The sequence below is a fragment of the Mus pahari genome, chromosome 13 (assembly GCF_900095145.1).
Source record: "Mus pahari chromosome 13, PAHARI_EIJ_v1.1, whole genome shotgun sequence".
Lineage (NCBI taxonomy): Eukaryota > Metazoa > Chordata > Mammalia > Rodentia > Muridae > Mus > Mus pahari.
This window is the reverse complement of record NC_034602.1, coordinates 44,549,623-44,559,577: the sequence shown is the minus strand read 5'-3', so window position 1 is coordinate 44,559,577 and position 9,955 is coordinate 44,549,623. Positions and strand designations below refer to the sequence as shown.

At 44.0% G+C, this 9,955-nt stretch overlaps 1 protein-coding gene and 1 long non-coding RNA gene across 4 annotated transcripts in view; one reads left to right on the top strand and one right to left on the bottom strand.

Moving 5' to 3' along the window:
- LOC115065204 overlaps positions 1 to 3,710 on the bottom strand; it is a 9,062-nt gene extending 5,352 nt beyond the window's left edge. Inside the window, exon 1 of the long non-coding RNA XR_003844990.1 lies at positions 3,701 to 3,710. This is a non-coding gene — a long non-coding RNA (uncharacterized LOC115065204). The remainder of the gene's footprint in view (positions 1 to 3,700) is intronic.
- Ccdc149 (coiled-coil domain containing 149) overlaps positions 1 to 9,955 on the top strand; it is a 94,094-nt gene that overhangs the window by 33,043 nt on the left and 51,096 nt on the right. For all 3 annotated transcript variants that reach the window (XM_021211093.1, XM_029544906.1, XM_029544907.1), the window contains exon 3: positions 2,085 to 2,123. In XM_021211093.1, the coding sequence (XP_021066752.1) occupies positions 2,085 to 2,123 (39 nt within the window). The remainder of the gene's footprint in view (positions 1 to 2,084; positions 2,124 to 9,955) is intronic.

Sequence of the window (9,955 nt, the reverse complement as noted above, 5' to 3'; positions counted from 1 at the left end):
TCCACATTGCTGTTCATCACCAAGGAAGTCAGGACTGGAACTCAAGCAGGTCAGGAAGCAGGAGCTGATGCAGAGGCCATGGAGGGATGTTCTTTACTGCCTTGCTTCCCCTGGCTTGCTCAGCCTGCTCTCTTATAAACCCAAGACTACCATCCCAGAGATGGCACCACCCACAAGGGGAACCTCCCCCCTTGATCACTAATTGAGAAAATGCCTTACAGCTGGATCTCATGGAGGCAGTTCCCCAATGAAAGCTCCTTTCTCTGTGATAACTCCAGCCTGTGTCAAGTTGACACAAAACTAGCCAGTACAGTGTGTTTAGCCATTTGAGTTTTAGTTAATTCCAGATGTAGTCAAGTTGACAATCAAGAATATCCACCACATCACCTCTGGAGTTTTTGCATAGTCCTCATGGTTAGGACACATCTGTTACAGTTGTGACCATATTCTTGGTGACTTGAGCTTCTCTTAGGTTTCTTATGGGGTTTTCGTTTTTTTTCTTTTAAGGATGTAAGGTAGACAGAAGTTGAGGGAGCCGTGAGGCCTCTCACCCTGGCTTTGCTTTCCCCTGTTGATGTGAGCCCTCTCCTCTGTCAGCATGCTGTTGTTATGTGTCCCAGGCTGGTCTAGAACTCATTATATGATTCATACTGGTCTTCAACTTGTGTTCCTCCTGGGTTCACTTCCCAAGTCCTGGGACTGCAGTTTCTATCAAGTGCAGGCACTATTGTTAATATTTTATCATTTTTCTGGGATCACTGAGCTGTCCTGGAGTAAAATAAGAATATTCCTTGAATGGAAGTAACCTAGATGCATATATAAGAGTATTTATTTAGTGTGGTGTGGTGGGACACTTCTGAAATCTCAGCACATGACAGGCTAGAACTGGAGAATGGGGAGTTTGTGGCCAACCTGGGCTACAGAGAGAACCTGTCTTATTAAAACAACAACAATAATAATAGTAATAATGGGTTCTTAATTAGTTCTCAATTAATGAACATTTGTTCTCCTGAGATATTTATGTTCCCAAAGACACAAATGGGAGAAGAATTTAGCTTTTCTAAGTCAAAATGCGTAATAGAACTAGAATTTCTCAGTGTTTTTTATCTGAGCAAATTAGATTTCCTTCCCTTGATTATTCTGACCATAATATACAGTTGTTTGCATATGTGCATATAATGCATGTGTGCCCATGTGTTTTTATGTGAATGATATGTGTTTTTTAAAATTAAATACTTTATTTATATCAAATGCTGCCCTTCCTCTCATTCCTCCCATCACAGAGACACTCCTCCCTCCCCCTCCCCTTCCTGAGTGGTTGGTGTATCCTCTCTCACTGAAGCTAGACAAGGCAACCCTGTTTGGAAAAAGATACCACAGTAAGGGTACAGCTTTAGGGCATATGTGTTTTTATGTGTGTTTGTGTATGTTCACATGTGTATGTATGAGTGTGTGAGTGTGTTTTTCACATATGTACTTATGTGTTCCTGTGCTTGTGTGGTCACATGTGTGCTTACATGTTTTCACATGTGTGACTGTGTGTATGTGTGTGCATGTTTATATGAATATGTGTGTTTGTAGATATGTTTGTGCACATGCAACTTTCTATGTGTTTGTGTGTAGGCACGTGCGTAGGTATGTGCCTGTGTGGATGTGGATATGTATGCATGTGTGTGCATACATGCATGTTTGTGTGTGTGCATATGTGTATATGTATTTATGTCTGTGTGCATGTCAGTCACTATTTCTTTTATTCTATTTCAAAGAACTTTAACCAAATGAAATACTATTTTAATTTAGGTTCTGCCTTAAAGTAATTTTGACCCATCTAGATTTCTCTTTTAGAAACAGCATTTTGGAAAATACATGATTGGTCTTGATTGGAGCTGATTCTCTGGGGTCCCCTCCCAAGTGGTCGTTATTTCTAAGGAGTGATTGGGCTCGCTTCCTCTCCTTACTAGCTGCCTGGCTGACTGGGCGAAGTCTGAATTTAGACTCACAGTTGGTCCAACTGAAGGTTGGGAGTCTGGGCGGGTGCGTGGTTTATTCTTAGGAAGTGAAACGCAGTCTTTGTTTCCTTGTAGGATGGAGATCCATCACTTCCCCCTGAAAAGAGGAAGCAGGTAAGGTTTCTTCCTGGTATCTGGCAACTCTTAGATCTGACGTGACTGTTACCTTGACACAGTTCAAAGAATTGGGAATCCTCAACTGTATGGAGTAAACCTCCTTTTTAAGTTTTCCTGGGATTTTTCAAGCTGTGGGGGATGTGGTTGTCAAAGTGATCAGGTGAGGCAGAAGGGATACTGAGCACAGCCCAACAAGATGTGGGGAGATGTCAGCTGACTGGATTCCCAGACTCTGGGGGATTCCTTTGGGAAGCTGGGATTTGAGGGTTCACAGTGGCAGCTCCTTACTGCTGGGTAGGAGACCTGCCTTTCTGCAGTTAAGACCTTCCCACTTCAGACTTTTAAACACATCTTCTATCAAAACTCTCATGTGGTTTCTTACTTTTCTCTGCATGGTAGCCAACCCTGTCCGTTAATCAACTCCCTTTCTCACTTCCCCATGTGTGTACACGGCTGTTCCTGAGTTCTGGATTACTCTGCTGGCCTTCCTATACAGCCTGCGGCCGTCCTCCATGACTCTATAGATATTTGGCTTTGCCTTGATTTTCATGGCTGATCTTTTCAGTCCTTTTGCCTTATTTCTGTTTGTTCAAATGTTTCCTGTTGTGTCTATTTTTCCAGATAGCTAAGCAATGTTTTTATGATACCTTCCTTTGTTTCTCCCACACAGATCCTATTGAAATTTTTGTGAAAATTGTTTTATTAAATTGATAGCAGTGAACATCTAAATTGGATAGATGATAAAAAGGGTATCTCAATTTAATTCCTTTTAAAATTCCATTTTAAATGCTGGTTAATAGTAAATGTATTACATTGGTTAATTTCTAGATGAATTTGAACTCACTCCTATGTGTGTGTGGGAGTGACCTTTCCCCTAAGACATCTTTCTTAGACCTTTTAATTTTCAGTTTTTAAATGTTGCCTTGTACTGTGTGTTAGGGGTTTTTGTATGCTCAGATGGCAGTAATGTTCTTGGTGGTACATTCTGGGACGGCAGGCCTCTTTACTTGAGCAGGACTTCAGAACTGGAGGGTGTAATCCGGAACACATAAACCAGCTGACATGGTTACCCCAGCATCCTGTGTTTATAACTGATGGGTGTCAGCAAACACAGTTGATTGTTAATGTACAAGGTATTGTGTGTACAGTTCATAGGTTCATTAGCTTGAGATTTCTGATGCTGGTGAACAGTCTCGTTCTCTCTGTCTCTCTGTCTGTCTCTTTGTCTCTCTCTGACTCTCTGTCTCACATATACACACACAGACACACACACACACAGACACACACAGAGATACACACAGACAAACACACAGACACAGACACACACACACACACACACACACACACACACACACGAGACTCTCATCCTTAAATAGCAGCGCAGTCCACGTCCACCTGTCCAATGCTACTCACTCCTAAACTCCTTCCTGCTCTGTGTGACTAGTTTATAATGCTCCATGTTTGATCTGAAGTCTAATTTTTCTGTGTGGCTAATTGATGTTTTTTTCTAAACAAAATTACATGGGAGTTTATCATTACCGTTTAAAAAACTGAAATCCTTAATCTTGGCTTACTGGGTGTTTTCAATAGCTGTAGGCAGTCATCTTCCCTGTGATTTCAGAGTTTGTTAGTATTCATGAAGGAGTTTTCCAGTTTTAAGTGCATTCACATTCTGTGACTTTATAATGACACATTTACATTTACTGAGGAGAATCTGATGAATTCCAGTAAGTCTGTCAAGCCGCATCCTTACGGTTCTAAAAATACAAGTTCAAGGTGCCAAACATGAGCACTGTGGCTTTTAATATGGTGCTCAGTTCTCATCTCTCTGGGAATTAATATGGAGCTGGAGCTGGAGCTGGACATCCTTCCTGCCTGCCTGGCTCAGAAATCACTTGTTAGCCCTGTGAGATAGATACAGAGTAGCAGAACTCTGAACTGTGATGGGCTTGTGAAACCAGATGCTCTGAGATGATGCGGGCCAAGGGCTATGTGGTCAGTAGTCTCCTGGGGTTGTTTGTACCTTTCTCTCTTCTGGGGCATATTTAGCAAATAAAAAAATGTCAGGTGCCCAAGTAGACTGGAAATCAGATAGCCAATGAATACTCTTTTAGGATAAAAGTGCATACCATGCAATGATGGGGAGATACATCCCCAGTGATGGGGATGAAATGTAAGTCATCATTTACCTGAAGTTCAAACTCACCTTACCTAAGAACTCTGCTCTTGTGGCAACTATGGGGACCACTTCCTCTTGTGGTCAGCATCAGCTTCCTTCTATTGCTGTATCCCCTGAGCAGGAGTGGTAAGATGCCCAGCGTTCAAGCCCTGCTCTCTAGGTTGGCCCACCACGGCCATACTCCCATTCTGTGTCTAACCCCAAGGTGTTATTATGATCATAGGCTTAGATTAGACATTGAGGAGGGAAGGGTTGCTAGGGGTCAGCAATTATGTGCTCCAGACTGAGTAGCCTCAAGAAGGCACCTCTGGGTACCTCTCTATCTCCTCCCTTTAAATAAAACTCATTCTATCCTAGGATGTTAACTGTCCACTATGGCTCCTAGCCTTCTGAAGAACATGCTGTTCTTCTTGGGAGCCTCATGGTTGCATTTGGAGTTCAAAGTAGCTTGGGTCAAAGCGATGGTTCCTAGGTCATAGGATCCTCCCCAGAATTGTTTGTCTAGTACTCACAAACAATGTGGGAAGACCAGAGTGAGTGACCCTTGGCCTGGAGAGTAGGAAGACCAAGGTGATTGGGCCTAGATCTGCCCTTCATGTCAACTCTCTTGTTTACTCTCTTTTCTCTTAGTGGCCTCCTTTCTCCTCAGAGTAGGCACTGTGGCCACAAAACACATTGAATATGGACATCATGCATTTAGCCTTGAGTAAAAAGCAGTTCTCTGGGTCTCAGGGGGACAGTATAGGCCAGGATTGGGCTAGGACTCATTTTAGGCTTAGACAGGCAGGATAAGGCTTTCCACAGAACTGAGATGGCTCTCGCGGCATGGGCACTGGTGGATAGTGACACCGTCACCTGCTTTGTGTTCCTTTTGAAGTGATCTTCGAGTAACATACACTAAGAACAGTAACCCTGTCGTTCATCCATTCTCGCTGTTACGGCTGCCGTGGGTGACCTCGTTGAACTCCTGCCCAGTCAGGTATGTCAGGTTATGGTTATAGTCAGGGCTATCCGAGCAGGGTGGAACTGGAAGCTTGTGGAGAGCAAAGAAGTCACACATACACAGGACGTAGAAGGCATGTGACTAGCTGGTGAGGAAAGGGAGTGTGAACTCTGCCATGCACCCCGGCTGCTAGTGGTGACTGCTGGGTCTCAGGAGAATCTTAGTGAGCACCTTGCATGGGTCTAGTGCTTATTTTGATAGGAAGGATCTGGGGGTGAGAAAGCCAGAGCAAAACCCTTGACCTGTTGAACTTGTATTGTCAAAGTCACCACCCCTTTTTCTCACCTTTTCCTGGTGTCAGCTCCCTCACTTCCCAAGGTATCTTGGTATAAATGATCAAGAATACAGTCATTGTTAAGTCTAGTGGAGATACTGTGGCTTTGCCAGAAAACCACATCATTAAATACAGGATGGTGGACAATACAAAGGAGAGAAAACTGTGGCTCCCAAAATATGTTCTGCCTGAGTACTGGTGGAATAAGTAATCGTGGAGCATAGTCTTGGTATCAGGAAAAAGAGGTCTTTTCCCCCTTAAAATATTTTAAAATGTTGTTTCATGTTAGTTAATGGGTAGGTGAACGGTTTTGACTGGTGGTGTTAAAGTCACTTTACATCAGGCTACTCAGAATGGGGATGAACATCAGCCACCTCTTTTTACACATTGATCCCAAGGTGACTTCCCTTAGAACCCTCCCTCCCCATTTAGCCCTAACCAGACAGTACATGTGTTTGTAAGGGGAAGGAGTCACTCTCATTTCCTGAACTGCTTCATGAGCAGGAAGTAGGCGAGGCACACTCCTGACCCAGTGCCTCCTAGCCGATGTTGTGTATTGATCCCAGAAGTGAGGCAGAAGGAGCAGTGTTTAATCCCTCCAGCTGCAAAATGAAAGCACGTGGCATGAACCAATGGCACTGAGCCAGACTAGACTGCCGAGTTAATGGAGGCAGCCTGGAGATCACAAGATGTGCACACCGGAAAGAAGATGCCCCCTTGGCTTCTTGCTGCCTCCTCGTTGTCCTTGAGTCTGCAATAGCCGTCTCTGACCTGACTAGGATCTTCCCTGTTCATTTCTTGGAAGAGAGAGAGACAGAGAGATGTTGTAACCATCCCTTGTCACACCTTCTCCATTATCTCATCCTCTCAGGAATCAGAGATGTCTCTACAAACCAGTCCAAAGCCACAGGTCCTCACTCTAGAAGAAGCCCATGGACTTGTCACCAAAACTTGCCTATCATTTCATAGAGTCACAGTGCCTCTGTGGCCTTCCTGTGTATCCTTGGCATGCATTCCACAGGCTGTATGTTAGCATCTGTAAAGGACTGAGGGCTCTTCACATATTTTGACAGAAAACAACACATTCTTAGCCCTTGGAGCACTGTGTGCTTTCTAAGAGGGCATCAAAGTGTCCATGCCCAAGTGTGTCAGCCCTGCTTTCATCTGAGATGTACCTTACATAAAGGTAATACCATGAGCTTTGATGGTATCTTCCAGTTCAATGAATTCAAGTTAATATTCTACTCCTGGCTGGCTGACCTGTGGAAAGCTGAGTAGCTGAGCAGCCCTTCCGAGCCTCCATTGCCTCCTCGTCAAAAGGAAGATAACAATGAGACATATTCATAAAGTTCTTTTAAGCAACTTCTGCAGGAAGGCCTCTACTGTGCTGAATCAGTCAGGGCTCTCCAGAGGGATAGAACTCATAAAATGATCCTACATATCAATAATTTATAATCAAAACACTTGGGAGTTATTCTGGGAGCCACTACTAAGAAGTAGCAAAATTATAATGTCCAAGATCAGTCAAATATATTAATTTCTTAGAGTGGTTTACAGGTTATGGTCTGGTTAATTCAACAAAGGCTGTCTAATGACTGCAGAAAATGTGGCCCAGATTAAAGGTAGACCTTTCCCCCCATCAAAGGAGCCTAATTAAAGGTGGGTCTTCTCACTTGGAATGATTTAATTAAGAAAAATCCCTTATCAGTTTCCCCAGTTACTTGAGTTTTAGTTAATTCCAGATGTCATCAAGCTGGCAAGCAAGAATAAACATCCCACAAGCTTTGCCTGGTAGCGGGTGAATAGGTGTTGAATACCTGGTCTTTCACAGTTTTCTTGGGACACTCCCAGACCACAGAGCAGGCTCACAGAGCAAGACTAGACTCTGGAAGACTGTGTGATGTGACAGTTTAGTTCAGGGTTTTGGTCCTAGCTTTGATTTTTAGATTGCTTGAGCAGGAACAAACTGTGGACACCACTGTGAGTCTTAGCCCATTTCAAGGGTCCTGTTCAGAGCTAAGCAGTGGTAGAGAAACAGAAGTGGAGGTAGGGGTTTTACACTGTGCTGTTGTAGAGTACCCACCAGAGAAGACTACTCTGCTATTGGTGTGAGTTAATAGAACGTCTTCAGTAGCCTATTGTGTCAACACTGGTGTTGAGGCTCTCGGAACCTTTCTCAGAGTGAAGTTTTTAAGCACCGGAGTTGAACCTGGGTTGACAAGCTTCAGGTAGGGGGAATAAGATGTCAGAAGCCAAAAAGCAAGGACAGTGCTTCTGGGGGGCTTCCAGAACTGTGGACTTTGATGGATTAGGTCTTTGTTTTTGTTTTGCCTGGTGGTTCTGTCTAAGTGTTAAGCTTTATGGCCTGAACAGCACTTCCATCATGGTACCCATAGTGCCAAGGTCTGGGTACCTGTTACATAAGTTAGCCTGGTTTCTGGCGGCCACTGGCCTCTGACCATAATTTTGTCTGGCTTTTTTTCCCCCCTTTCCTTCTTAATCTCCTTTAAAAAGACAGACTTGAACTTCACGCTTGTAAGTTCTAGGAATATAGTTGTCATGCCTCCCTTTTGGCCCTTGGAATTCTTTTTCAAACAACTCAATTTCCAGCGGCAAATCACCCGTTAAAGAAGCTGAGGAAAAAAAAACCAAAAACCCAGACAACAGCGATTGCACTAATAGCTTCTCGTGGGATATTGAAATGAAAACATCTTCCCCGTTACTCTAGGCAGAACTGTACACAGTGCGCCCCTTCGCACTGTTCAGAGAGATCATGGGAAGATCTCCAACGGCCCTCTAAATATTTTTCTTTTGCTAAACAAGCACTTTCCTTGAAGGAGACAAAGGGGAATCAAGATGCTCTTGGGTTAATCTTTTTAGGTGATGAGAGATTCTTTTGGGTCACATCAGCACACCCGTCCTCCCCGAAAACTCCTTCTAGAACAGTCAAACACATCTTTAATATCTTTGTCTTTGGTTGTTTGATTTCAAGCACAAGTACCCTGGGAGACGTCTCTCCTGGCTCGCTAGGGAGCCTTTGCTTTCTTGCCGCTAAAAAGGAATGGCTTATTTATACAGTGACATGCGCCAAGATGACAACTCTGGGGAACATGGAGTGTAGAGTGGCCCTGTTCGGGAACAGAGGGAGCCTTTTATTCTGGTAGCAAAGTCGTCTTGGTCAAGCTTATTTTAGTCCCCAGGGCCCACAAATCAGAATGACTTTGTACACTAATCCTGGTTTGATGCAGAGAACCTAAAACTTCCCTCAAAGACTCCAAGTGCTTTGAGGTGTTCTTTTATAACACTTTGAAGGCAGTGACTTAACTGTCGCACCAGGGAAGCTGGGGAGGCAAAGCAAGGTCCAGCTGTTTCCAGCTCTCCCCCTCATGACTGTGGTTCCATCTTCCCTATCATGGTCTACAAATCCTCATAGCAATTTGGCATGGAGTGTGGGAGTGCCCCCGACTCACAGGCTCCACAATGTTTCCGGAGCTTTTGGGGGTCCCGCTTGGTGTTTAATAAAGACATGGAGACATCTGTATAGTTTAAGATTGTCAGTCTCTTTGCTGGGGGCAGTCTCCTCAGCTAGCCATCTCGACTCCCCCAGTCTAAAACACTTGGGCGATAGTCTGGGGACCTCTAGCAAGCAGAGGCAAAACCATAATGTCCTAACTCAGGCAAATCTTCGTTTGAACCGCACCTTCCCCCAAAGCCAGACAATAGGTTTGCCTGGAGAGGCATTCCTCTTTGAGCACAGGGGAGACTGGGGTAGGAGGAGGCTGCTGCTGAGTTCCTGTGCTGCCCCAGGCGATGCACAGAACATGCTCTCAGTGGCTGGTGTTCGGAAATAAGAAACCTGCCAGTGTAAAGGAGGCTAAAGCTTTGGCAGTCTCTCTGAACTGGGGCCCTCGCTAATCAAGTTTCCCTCAATTACTGTGAACATAGGCGTTACCACTGGACCAAGGCAACACAGTAAGAACTGCAATTAAATTTGCCATCAATCATAGGCCTCAAGAACACGGACGCCTCATCAAATGTGGGCTGGGAATATATTGTTTAAATGTAGTTTTGCTTTTTCTAGTACTTTGCCCTCCGGAAGCTATGAATTCCTGGGGCCCAGGGTTTAAACTTCCTAGTGTGATCCAACTCGGCTGTGCCTTCTGAGTCCGCTTTGCGTTTCTTCCTCTCTTTCTTGAGGAAGTCAGGGATTTGCTTTTCTTTTCTGTCTTATTTTATTTTCGTTTTACTTTTGACGTCCTATTCTGATGGGTCTGCAAATTGAGAGGTATGTTATAGGGCTTCCTTGTACACATCATTTATTTATTCATATAGTGATATATATATATATATATATATATATATATATATATATA